At 40.2% G+C, this 13919-nt stretch overlaps 1 protein-coding gene across 1 annotated transcript; it reads right to left on the reverse strand.

Annotated features, from left to right (window-relative positions):
* Positions 1-10559: 10559 nt before the first annotated feature.
* LOC127372006 (nuclear factor 7, ovary-like) lies at positions 10560-12871 on the reverse strand. The gene is made up of 2 exons (XM_051415352.1): positions 12689-12871; positions 10560-12591 (listed from the first exon to the last, which is right to left on the reverse strand). Exon 2 carries the CDS (start codon positions 12572-12574, stop codon positions 11180-11182), a length of 1395 nt encoding a protein of 464 aa, XP_051271312.1. The 5' UTR covers positions 12575-12591; positions 12689-12871; the 3' UTR covers positions 10560-11179.
* Positions 12872-13919: the final 1048 nt, after the last annotated feature.

Raw genomic sequence — 13919 nt, forward strand, 5'->3', positions numbered from 1 at the left:
CACCACTGTGCCAAAGTGAAGCCTCACAGAGCTGCTAGCGTGTCTGTACACTAGCACTGTTGTTAAAGTGTTCCAGCTTCTATGGAAACCCACCCCTGTAATAAAATATCTTAATACTGACACTGATTCCGCTCAGACAGATGATACACGACTGTTCAAATAAATCAATGAGGAGCTCAAACTGCCAGTGGAAGATTTCTGAACATCAGCAAATATCCGAAATGGATGCAAACACATACGCACCCATTCAGCACAACTATTTTTGTACCTTTAATTATAGTGGAACCGTTACATTAATATTTCCAATTATGCAATAAAAGACCAATAACAGCCCACCGACACAGCCAAACCCTACATATTCTATATTTCCTGCCATCTAAACAAACCTTCTTTCCCCCTACGGTGTGATGTTTTATAAGCAGCAGATTTCCACCGAGCCTCAGCGACAACAGGACGTGTCTCCAAGCACCGGCTCACAGTTATGGAAGGAGGGTGACTGGTAACAAATTGACTCTTTATTTTATTGGTCTAACCTCACGGCAGACGCTGTCTCGCTGTGCGGTTTCAGCAGTGTCACTCACCCCTGTCTGTCTAAACATCAGCAGTGCAGCCTACACACCCGTCTCCCTCACTGGGTTATTATTGTCGTTGCATGGCAAAGCCCGGGGGCGGGTAGGAGAACACGGTGGCTGAGGGGAATATGGACCTTAACCATTTATTGCACAGACTACTGATTGAATACTGTTTACCGTCTGTTTAGAGTCAGTTGTCACAGATTGTAGTTACACAGTCAGAACAATAGAATCAGGTTCATTACCGACTGTATTAGTGTCTAACAATAAACACAGCACGATAAAATATACATAAAGATGAATGGACATATGGAAAGTATAAAAACAACAGGACAGTTATTTAAATGAAGGAGCTGTACAGATTTGTTTATGTCTGTAGACACAGTATTAAGCTTAAAGAATGGGTGTGTGTCTTCTTCTTCTCCATCTTGTCTTCTTAAGGTCTCAGTTTTTCAGTTCAGCAGCTTATTATTTATAATTGTTCAGCGTAGACCTGCTCTGTATGAAAAATGTCCTAAGATAACTTCTGTTATTATTTGGTTATGAAATAAAATTGAATTGAATAAAAGCTTCAGTGTTTTTCACACTGTTGGTAGTGAATCCCACCAACAGGTTATCTTTCAGAAATGACTCTGAACTCAATGGCCCGTGCATATACAACCAAAGGTAATGTTCCCTGGTTCCTGCATGCCACACGAGCCCGGGCTGCATAAGGAAAACCACATTTCCTCCAAACTGCTTCCTTTTTTTTGTCTTGTCCATAGACCGCTCGACTCACAATCTGCTGAGCTCAACATTCACCAAACTGAAACCAGTGGGCCTGTGTCGCGTATGTCTGCGTCTGGAGTATCAGTTCATGTGTCCTTACCCTTGGATACACACCCTGGCCTCACATAAGGTCAATATAAAAAGGGTTCTGATTGTAAGGTTTTATCCTTTATTCAGTGGATATAAGTTGGATATTGAGCTCATCCACGGAGCCACAGTGTCTGTTGGCTGATCCACCACTTTAGTCCAGACTGAAAATATCTCAATAACTATTAAAGATGTTTCCATGAAATGTTTTTTTTCTTTCTATTGTCTACCTTTTACAGTAATTTTTTAGGATATTGATATTTGCTGCGTTTTGCCTTTTCTTGTTTTATGAAGTGAGAAACAGCAGAGAAAGTTCACATTACATGAAGTCTGAACCTAACCTGAGATGTCCACCTTAAACAGAACGACTCGCCTCTGACTGAATAACTTACAGACAGAATCATATCGGTTTCATTACAATAGAATTCAATAGAAAATTGTTCTTATATTTTGGATGATTTAAAACATATTTTACATTTCATAAACATCTCATTTTCTTTTCTTCTTCTAATTTAACATTGATTTTTGTCTTTTTGTCTATTGAGTGATGAAGTTTTGGAGTTTCTTCCTGTATGTATGAATCAGGTGGACCATGACGTGGTCAGACAGGCCCAGTGCAGCGCGGGGGACAGCGTGATATTCACTGCTGATAGTAGTGTAACAGTGATCCAGAATATTCTCCTCTCTGGTCGGGCATTTATTAAACGCTCTGTATTTGTGGCTGAGGTTTTCTTTTGTTAAAGTTACCCAAAACAATAACTGAAGAGTCCGGGCTTTTCCGCTCCGCACACAGTATCTGGTCGGCGCTGTGCCTCCTGCACGTTGGCCTGTGGTGGAATGTAAACACCGATCAGAATGAATGAAACCAACTTGTGGGGGGAGTAAAAAGGGTATTAGTGTGGAGAGAGAGAGAGAGAGAGAGAGAGAGAGAGAGAGAGAGAGAGGAGAAGGTATGTGAGTAAAACTGAGTCTCAGGGGTTATTGAGCACAGAATAGATTTTTGTTCGCTCAAACAAAATAATTTTTTGCTTGCATTACAATGTGTGGAGGTACCACGGATTACTGTAGGTAACAGTATATGTAAAGAGGATTTGGCTTGATGATGGCAAAACAATAGAAGGCATCCTCTTGGGACATATTCAAAGAAACTTTTATGAAATCTGGACAGTATTTTTCTTGGACATTTTGACCTGATGGACACAGCAGGGCGCCTTCTTGTTGGAGTCAGGTGTGTAGCTCTGCTAGACAGTGTTATAATGTGCAGAGCTGTACGGCTGTGTCAAGTCTACATTTTATTAATGACACATCGAAATTAGCCAGAGACAAAGACAAAATGGTTAAACTCTTTGTCTCCAGAACTGCTCCCTGTGTTAGAAAAGGTCAGTTGGCAAAATGCCTCAGACTCAGAAATGTCAACAAGTTATCTTTCATTTATAATTCTGAACTCATGTGCCGGTGCATACACAACCAAAGGTAATGTTCCTGCATGCCACATAAGCCAGGGTCACATACGAACAAAAACGTTTCCTTCAAACTGTTTGCTTTCTTTGCCCGCTGAGATCAACATTTACCAAACTGAAACCTGCAGAGCGTAGGAGTATCTGTGTATGTGTCACTGTCCTAAACGTCACCCTTGGACACACACACTTAATTTTCTTTGGCCACATAAAGTGACTATAAAAAGTGTCACACCCACTCTGTATTTTATCCCTAATTCAGTGGATATAAGTTGTATATTTAGCCATAATGGCAGCGTGGCTCTACGGATGCCAATGTCTGTCCACCACTTTGGTCCACAGTCAAATATCTCAACAGCTACTTCTGATGATGCCATGAATATATTCTTACTCTTTTATGATGATGATGAACAGATGTTACTTTGAGTTCTTGGTGTTTTGGAAGTAGTCCATATAACCCCACAGCTTGCTCCTATAACAGTATTATGTTATGTTTTATCATCATCAATCATCACAATGTACTAACATTACGTAGAATTTACTGCTGAGGTCTACACAACAGAGGAAGGTTAACATTGATAATATTGCAATATTGAAGTGAATTATTAATTATTAGGTAACTATTTGTTTCTCAATATTGTCACTCTCATTGTTTTGTTGAATACTTTTTTTTTCCCCACACATCCCCAACCTTGGTGTAATGCAGTTATCAAGGGCTCATACATGGATCCACCCATTCACCCATATTCCAGCTGTGTGGCATCCATCAAACTATGTGTGATCATAATTTCCAAAACACGTGCAATGGATAATTTATCTTTACTGGTTTTATTTGTCAGTACATGTACACTCCAACTAGTTGTGATGCTACAAATCATACTTATAGCTACACATCTTAAATTCACAACAGAAGAAAAGGTTTCCTCCTTCTGGGGATGAAATTAAAAACAGCCTTCTAGTGTCAAACTGTGCAAACACCCTTCTGCACAACAGATGCTGAAGTAAAGTATTGCATAATATATGTATATATATTTTTTAATATATATTTATAGTGAGTATTTGGCATTTCTTCAACAAAACTGTATAGCATGATACTTTACCATCTTTGTACAATACATTATTAATTATTACTATTGTTCAATTGCAAGACCTTAATGTGTCCCCAAGGAGCAGTTGGAAACTATAATACAGACAAATAAACACATATACATAACAACACATAATGAAAACACAATTAACTTGTTTTAAAACTTTTAATTTCTCCTTTAAGGGCTTCAGAGTTTCCTGAAGTTCCTTCTTGTGTTGTTGTGCAGCTTCATCAATGGGTTTGAATCTATGGTTGGAGTGTTGTTCTGAATCTGTGCAGACGACACACACTGGCTGCTGATGGTCCAGACAGAAGAGTTTGAGTCTCTCAGAGTGCAGACTGCAGAAAGCTCCTGAAGCTTTCTGATCTCTCTCCAACAAGAAGGCCTTACACAGGTTCTTTAACACCAGACTAACAGGAGGTTCGGACATTGATGATACTCTCTTTTTTTTCATTCACGTGATTGTTTCACTTTCTGTAGCTGTGGCTACATGACAGAACAACAGGGGTCTCTAAAGATGTCACAACAGACTGAACAGCTGAGATCCTCCTCTGATCTGGAAGCCATTTAGTCTCTGAGTGAAGCTGAAACAGAACAGAAAGTACAGTCAGTCAGTCAGCCGATGTCGACTGATCGGTATCGGCTATATTAAGCTTTATTGATTCAATCCAATCTTTTGTTTTCCTTTAGCTATCACACAACTGTTTTTACTCATGAAGCTTTCATGCACAGAGCAGCCATCGTCAACTCTCTCGCCGTGTCTTTCCGCCCCTGCTCTGTGTATGAGAGCAGGAGTAGCCTGCCCCAGGCTGCCTGTGCTCAGATGAGAGACGGTAAAGAGTCGACACACCACACTCAGTTCAAGTTCAAATTAGCGTAGGGTGGGCGGGGTTGGCGCTTCCTTTACACTATTATTGTTTTAATGATATTAAAACACTAATGGTTGATCCACAGATCACTTGTTGCATTGTTTCTTGCACACATTATATCAAACAGGCCAACCTAAATGAATATTTCTGGCTACGTTACTATTCTAAAGTCCGGGGAATATTCTGGGAATGGGGCAAACATAGAACATCGAGGGAGACGGGTAAAGTGCGATATTGTTGTAGAGATGTGTACTGTAAGGGGTGCTGGGTTGCCTGGAATAATGTTGGTAAGGGAATCAGCTGAGTGGAAATCAGGAGGTACATGCACATCAACAAAAGACGTTTCTTGCTAAAACAATCCTCACCTAAAAATGTTTGTGTAAAAACCTTGTCCTCAGTAAAACTGCTTGTGTGTTGGTGGTAAAATATTGAAACTGAAATGAAAAGTGAGTCAGAAACTGGAAAGTACCTGAAAGCCACAGGATGATCTGATGTAAGGCAACATGCAATGGCTCAGGTCATGGCAGGTGCAGCCGTATCAAGATTATCCTTTCGAATTGGTCCATATTTGTCCAGTGATTACATTACTTATTTCCAAGTCTTTTAAGGTTTTCTTTTTGAAAAAGTAGGCGGAGGTTCAGAAAAGGTGGAGCTCACCTATATGGACAACATTTCAGTGAATGCTTGGCCAATTTGGACAATATAGGAGTGGTTTTGGTTCGAGGGGTTATTGAAGATGCTGATTCCATGTCTGAAATTTTTAAGAAGTGACTGCATTTCAGCTCTCGGTGGGCTGATTTGGATCAATGAATCGGTTCATTTTGTGTTGATTTTCAGGTTATTTATATGCTTAATACACTAGACCTGCATTTTGAAAGCAAGAAATATTAATGTCATTGGTGTTTGGATGCAATATTTCTTCAAATTTCTTCAGTTCTGCTGGCATTGTTTTTGCTCTGCAGCATTTTGTCATTGACCTGTGTCTTTCCCACTGCGGTTATGTATTTAGCATAAAAATGACCTTAAAACTAAAGAAAGATTTGTCAAAATCAGCCCACTAGGAGTTGAAATATAGTTACTTGTAGTTTAAATAGCTACTTTGTACTGTGAAAATGTTACCAGAGGTAGGTTAACCCTGATAATAAAGGGGATATTGCAATATTGAAGTTAATGTGCAGTCAGGCTTTAGCTACGTTAACATTATGAAATAAGCTTTATTACAAAGTAATGGTTATCCACCCTAAATGCTTTAGTGTTTTATCTGTACTGAAGATAGCATGGATATATTAGACTGTATTCACATCAAATCAAACATTGCAGTGAAAATGCCGTAGTGCATTTAGGCTGCAGTGGTGGGGACCACATGGGATACAAAAAGGAAAATTGCAGTGGCCCTGTGGCCAAAAGTTGAGACAGAATCAACTTTTGGAGAAAATTAACCTGACGTCACACTGCAGTGGTCACATGAGATAAAGTGTATAAAGAGAGGAAGCTGTGGTAGCAAATCAGCCGTTGAGTCAGAGAAATAAACATTTATTTTCTAAAACAACATGCCCATGCCCCCACACACGTGCAGAGATCTGTGTAGGAAGTGCCGCAACGTATGATTTGGTCTGAATATGGCCTTTAGGGGAAACCCATTTCTTGACTGGCCAGCTTCTCTCTTCATGGGTTTGTCTTTGACATAATTGATTAATTACAAAGTAACACAACTGACATGATTCCTCTTCAGCATCCCTACAGTTAATACGTAGAGTATACTAAAATGTTTGATGGCCAACTGTACGTTTCACTCTTCTAATCACCTTTTCCATCCATCCATCCATCCATGTCAAACATTAGGCCTATGCATATCCAAATATCTACTGCATGGTCGGTCAAACATGTGTACACTCATGTTTTGCAATTTACCAACTATACAATGTAGATCATATCTTTAATTTTATAATATGATGATTGTTTCATTAAATGCTGATAACTTTTCTTTTTTTTCACACACATCCCCAACCTTGGTGTAGTGCATTTATCAAGGGCTCATAAATGGATCCAAACATTCACCGATATTCATCCATCAAATTAATTTATCCGAGTCTCCAATGTGGTTGGGCAATACATGAAAACATTAATCTCACAGTGAGGATGTCTAATAATAATTTCCAAAACAATTGCAATGGGAAATGTATCTTTACTGGTTTTACGTGTCAGTACATGTACACTCCAACTAGTTGTGATGTTACAGACTCATGCTACACATATTAAATTCAAACAGAAGAAAAACATTTCACAGTGGAGATGTGACGTCCATCTTTTACACGTTGAAGATCTGCCACTGTAGCAACAAGAACTACAATACAGGGAAAGATGCACAAGATAAAAAAACACACATACATAATGGAAACATATAAATACAGGAAAGGCAAAGGTAAACACAAGAAGTACAAAAGTTACAATACAAGTGAAAAACAAATGTGGTGATGTGCTGATACTACCCGTACTTTACTTTAATGGTAGAGGGTATAAAAGACAATTTGTTTCTCTTAGTTTTGGCTAGCACAGTTGTCTGAGGCAGCCTGCAAATGGTGGATACTGTTTGTACAGTTCAGATACACTCGTATCTACTACCTTTCAGGAATAACAGTGTTATGCATAATGACATCCCCTTAGCTCCAACTCCAAAATGATTCAATGAACTCCTCCCACACTGTGCAGTCGAGACAACCTTGCAGTGCCAGTGTAGCCTCCTCCTCCAGAGTTTCACCTTTCTGGTGAGAACTTTACCCCTCTGTAGGCATGAGCGATACACTGGAATAAGATATGTGTGATCCACAGTACTTAATCCAGAGACTAGTATGAAGGCTGCTGAGCCCGGTTCTGTTGCATGCTAATGGCAGCTACAGCAGCAGTTAGTGGAGTTGAGGCAGAGCAGTCAGAGGACATAAGAGGAAAACGTATAAATTATTTTCTTCATAAAATATGATCCAGTTTCAGACCAATCACTGATTGAGAGTCTGGTTTTTCGTGAGGCCTGGCCATGAAAGCCATGCTGTTTGTTTTACAGGAAAAATGGATTGGATTTTAGAAATGTAAAGATTTATCACAAGACATCAGTGAGATTAAAACTGAATCCTGAGGTACTTTTACAAAGAAAAGGAAATATTAATTGTTTTTCAGTTCATACCCTACCTTTGAAATGAAAAGGGAATGATTTAAGTGTATCATTTCATCCCTATTGGCTTCCGAAAATACAGAAGAAATTGAGGTTTTGTCATTTTTTGGCATAAATTCTTAAATAGGGGTGCACTATAGGGATGCAACCTGAAAGGGTTAAAATTACATTTTTAATTTCATGTGGCCTAAATAAACAACATCATAATCATCATCTTTATCTCTAACTGCTCTGTTCCACTGTCACACAGATCTTTAGTGTAATATCTTCAGTTCATCCCCAGTGTTAATGTATGGAAACATCCTTTCAGTGAAAGTGTGTAAGTGTGTGTTAGTATTAAGATCAGAGAACGACAGCTCTCCTCTGTTCCAGTCCAGATTCATTCTGATCCTCTTCAGCTTCTGCCGCACCCCAAGATCTGTAGGTGAACCTGTTGGTGGCCATGCTGAGTACTGACCGTTATATAACCCTATTCTCCATAATCCAGACTGCATGTCTCCCTTCCTCTGGACAGACTCTGCTAACACACCCAGTAACCAGATTGTACTGTCTGCAACCTCGACATCCCAGCTGTGAGTCCCTGAGTTAAAGCCCTCAGAGCCCAGAACAATGGGATAAGAATCAAACCTCTCTGGATTATCAGAAAGCTGCTGTTCCTCTCCTCGTCTCACACTGGTCAGATCTTCAGACAGACTGAGTCTTGGATAAACAGTGTTTGGGTCCAGAATCAAAGGACTGTAGGAGACCATGTCCTCCGTGTGTCTCTCTTTCATGAGGAAGACTAACCTATCGTTTCCTGATTTGTCTCAGGTGAGTCAGGTGAGTCAGGTGGGAAGTGGAGTTGTTTTTACATGTAAGATGAGTGTGTTTCATACCAAGGGGAGGACCACCCGTTCTTGCAGCAAACTGGGTTTGACATGCTGGAGCGGGAGCTGTCCGGGATACGGCAAAGTATTAATGCCCATCTTGACCGGGTGGCGATGTTGCTGCTGCCTCTCAGGCGCATCCCCTCAAGTCTGCGCCCTTAAAACAGCATCTGAATAAGCGCCACTGACTTTAGACTAGGTTTTTTCCTGGTCTGTGGCGGAATTGTTTTCTGAAACAGCAAAATAGCACCGGGTAACGTTTGCGGTGGAACATGCCTCCTCTTTTCGCTGAACCGCCCCCCGGAGCGCAAGTTCATTCTCTAATTTAAGGACATGCGTCGGTGGAGGGAAAATTCCAATGTGCATCGAGAGCAAAATAGGAATTATAGAAGTGTCAGTTTACAAAGTCAATTGCACTGAGTGCAAGATAGAGCCCTTAGTGTGTTGGTGGTGAAATATTGAAACTGAAATGACAAGTGAGTCAGAAACTGGAAAGTACCTAAAAACCACAGGATGATCTGATGTATGGCAACGTGCCAAGGCTCAGGCCATGGAAGGTGCAGTCATATCAAGAATCCAATAGGTACTTTAAAAGTGTTTTGGTGAATTGTTGGCAAGAGTTCCTTTTTGTTCCAACATGTGGTGAAAATGTCATGTCTATGAAAAATTTAAGAGGAAATTGAAACAAGACAGCAGTGTGCAAGAATTTTTTTTTTTTTTCATTATAATATTTAAATGGGTACCATGGAACAAAAGAGCCAACATGGACTTTTGTAGGAAAGGGGGGCTGTAGACTGTTCTAAGAAAGGGAATATTGAAAGTGGGGGCTCCCCTGTAGAATTGTTAATGGTACAAGTAGTTTTATTAAGGAAACAGTTTATTACAGTAACTTAACTAGTTTAACAATGACAAATAAAGCGTAATATTGCGATACTGAAGTTAACGTGGAGTCAGGCTTTGGTTACGTTACCTTTATACAACGTTAAGCTTTATGACGAGGTAATGGTTATCCAAATTTTGGAGAAACTCAACAGACAAGATAGAGAGTGAATAAAGAAAGAGAGCTGTGGTATCGAACAAGCCGCTGAGTTAGAGAAATAAAAGGCTATTTTCTGAATAAACGTGCCCATGCCCCCACACACCTCCACACAACCTCGTAGGAAATGCCATAACACATGATTTCGTGTGAATATGGCCTTAAGGAGAAACCCACTTCCCGACTGGCCCGCCTCTCTCTTGTCTTTGATGTTCATGATTAATAATTAAGTAACATGATCAACATGATTGCTGTTAACCATCCCATTTTCCAAACATTTAATATGCACAGTATACTTTCAATGTATGTTTCACTTTTAAAAATCACTTTATCCATTTAATAGTGCCTTACTAATCCCAGACAGCCGTATCAAACATAAGGCCTATTGCATGTCCAAATATCTATTGCATAGTCAGTCACATATGTATATTCATGTTTCTATACGCAATTTATAAACCTTACAATATAGGTCACTTCTATAATGTTATAATTAATCAGTCCTTGTCCCAACAGGTTTCCCAATATTGTCACTCTTATTGTTTCATTAAATGCTGATTACTTTTCTATTTTTTAACAAACATCCCCAACCTTGGTGTTGTGCAGTTATCAAGGGCTCATCCATGGATTCATACATTCACCCATATTCCAGCTGTGTGGCATCCATCAAATTTATTTAACTGAGTCTCCAATGTGGCTGGGCAATACATGAAAACATTAATCTCACAGTGAGTATGTGTGATCATAATTTCCAAAACAAATACAAAACAAGTACAACAGGTAATTTATCTTTACTGGTTTTACTAGTCAGTACATGTTCACTCCAACTAGTTGTGATACATACTCATAGCTACACATATTCAATTCAAACAGAAGAAAAAACTTTCCTCCTTCAGTGGATGAAAATAAAAACATCCTGTCAGACACATCATTCTGCTCAACAGATGCTGATGTAAATATTACATAACATATATATGTATATATTTTGTTTTTTATATGCATTATTTGCCATTTCTTTAACAAAACTGCATATCATAATATTGTACCATCTTCGTCTAATACATTAAGGTCAACCTGTTGTCAGGAGTAACAATGTCCATGCAGGATTTTATCAATGAGCTCAAACTCTAAGTCTGAGGATGATTCAGTATTTTCACACAGTACTTTCAATCACTCTCATTTGGTAAAACTAAATCAGCAGAAAGTCATATTGTGAACCCAGTTCATTTCATGTGGACTAAATAAACATCAAATATAATGATCCTCTTTATCTCTAACCACTCTGTCCCACTGTCACACAGACCTTCAGTGGTGATATCTTCAGTTGGAGTTTATCCACAGTGAAAATGTATGGAAATAGCCTCTCAGTGAAAGTGTGCATAAAGGTGTGTATTTGTGAGTTAGTGTCAAGATCAGAGAATGACAGCATTCCTCTGTTGCAGTCAAGATCCACTCTGATCCTCCGGAGCTTCTGCCACACTAAGAGATCAGTTGGTGGAGCTGATGGTGAGCCTGCTGAATATTTACCACCATAGAACCGAATTCTCCATAATCCAGACTGTATACGTCCCTTCCTCTGGACAGACTCTGCTAACACACCCAGACACCAGCCTGTACTGTCTCCAACCTCAACATCCCAGCTGTGAGTCCCTGAGTTAAAGCCCTCAGAGCCCAGAACAGAGTAGTAAGAATCAAACCTCTCTGGATTATCAGGAAGCTGCTGTTCCTCTCCTACTCTCACACAGGTCAGATCTTCAGACAGGCTGAGTCTTGGATAAACAGTGTTTGGGTCCAGAATCAAAGGACTGTAGGAGACCATGTCCTTCATCTTGTTCCAGATGTTGAAGGTCAGGTTGCCCAGGTGTTTGGCCTCGTCTATCAGATCTCCGGGGAGCAGCTGTGGATCCTCCAGCAGGGGGCGCTGCTGGACTCTTTCCACTGGAGCCTTGTAGTTGATCAGAAACATGGCGTCTTCAGCTTTCAGCAACTCCTCTGTGGCTCTGACTGTGTCAGAAAGAGCTGCTATCTCTCTGCTCAGAGGCTCCATCTTCTCCTTCATCATCCGACTCTTCTGCTCATCTTCCTTCCTGAGTGCATCCAACCTGGCCCCTTCTTCCCGTTCTAGAAACTGGTGAAACTTCTTAAACTGCTCTTTAATCTGCCTCTCTGTGCGTCGGGCCTGGACCTTAATGTGTTCTGCTGTTTTATCAAATTTTCCTTTAACTTGTTTCAAAATCTTTAACATCTCCTTTAAGGGCTCCAGAGTTTCCTGAAGTTCCTTCTTGGGTTGTTGTGCAACTTCATCGATGGGTCTGAATCTGTGGTTGGAGTGTTTTTCTGAGTCTCTGCAGATGAGACACACTGGCTGCTGATGGTCCAGACAGAAGAGTTTGAGTCTCTCAGAGTGCAGACTGCAGAGAGCCTCTGAAGATCTCTGTTCTCTTTCCAACGAGAAGGCCTCACACAGATTCTTTAACACCAGACTAACAGGAGGTTCAGACATTGATGATACTCTCTTACAAATTGGACACTCACGTGATGGTTTCACTCTCCACCATGTCTTCAGACAGTCTTTACAGAAGCTGTGGCTACATGACAGAACAACAGGGTTTCTAAAGATGTCACAACAGACCGGACAGCTGAAATCCTTCTCTGATCTGGAAGCCATTTAGTCACTGAGTGAAGCTGAAACAACAACAGACAGAAAGTACAGTGAGTCCGGGCTCCTCCTCTTCTTACTTCACTTTACTTTCACTTTGAGTTCTGTTTTAGTAAAACTCACATGCAGTGGAGCGTCTGCAGGTTGAAGCAGCAGTGTTGTAGTTTTCCACTTTACTCCCCTGAAGCTGAACTCACTCAGAGGAAGTTGTTAGTTTGGTCTGTAATTGAATCTGATCGTCTGTTTTTGAGTCTGTTGTCTCTCGTTAATGAGGAAGAACAACAAAGTGTTTCCTGGTCTGTCTCAGATGAGTCAGCTGAGAGGTGGAGCTTTGTCAGACCTCCTCTGTTAAATGCTGTTGCTTCTCATGTAACACAGGATTGTGTTTCCTTCCTAAGTATACACTCTCAATACAAATACACTATAACCATTTTCATGTTCTTACCAAGCAGACACATGTAGTGTTTTCTACACAGGATGGGCTTATTTTTAACTACTTCCTGCAAGCTTTTGTTTTGATAGTGCCTTTGGATGGGGGTCTTTTATTTCAGCACCATTCCAGCAGAAAAGGGATGTCGCCTGTATAAGACCGTGAACTGACACTATTCCAGGAACTAAAGTTATGCTCCTTTGCTGTTGTATGACAAAATGTAACAGTTATGTTAACTTGAATGCATACGCCTAAGTTTCTCGGTTTGTATACAGTAAGGGCTCAGGTATGTCTTCTATCTGTCCTATAGCTAATGTCTGTATGGTTGTAAGGGCTCATTTATGTCATCTGTCTCTACTCTCTGCTCTCTCAGTGTTTCAAGAAGAAAGGTGTAAAGGAGGGTAAAGTAAATAGATGTTTAATTCAATTGAAGTGTCTTAAACCTGCATTCTATGTAAAAGCCAGCAGGGGGAGCTCCACTGGCTGCATTAAAAACCGATATAATGCACTCTTATGTAGAAATGAGCCGACTTCCTAATTTATTTATGAGCTCAATAAAAAGTTTCCTGATGAGTTTATGGTCACAGTCTCTACTTTCAGTCTTTTTCCAAACAGCATGATGTTCATTAAGTAAATGATGGTCCGATTTAGAGTGAAATAGACCATAAAGCAGGGTATGCTTTAGGGCGGGGCTATCTTGTGATTGACAGCTCATTCTCAGTGAGTCCTTCCAGCCCAACACCAAACTGTCAAACTAGGCAGTGCTGATTGAATATGGATCCAGATTCTGCTACTGTGTTGACTATTGTTCTACTCAAATAGATTTAGACACATATTTAGTGTACTGTTTAGATGTAATATGAGATTGTGTCACCAGGCGAGCCCCCATTGTTTCCTGCTAAGGACAACGCGCATTACGTCACA

The sequence above is a fragment of the Dicentrarchus labrax genome, unplaced genomic scaffold (assembly GCF_905237075.1).
Source record: "Dicentrarchus labrax unplaced genomic scaffold, dlabrax2021, whole genome shotgun sequence".
In the NCBI taxonomy this organism is placed as follows: Eukaryota; Metazoa; Chordata; class Actinopteri; family Moronidae; genus Dicentrarchus; species Dicentrarchus labrax.

What these genes read in the sequence shown, in the direction of transcription:
- LOC127372006 (XM_051415352.1), bottom strand. Translation starts at nt 12,574, where the DNA reads ATGGCTTCCAGATCAGAGAAGGATTTCAGCTGTCCGGTCTGTTGTGAC.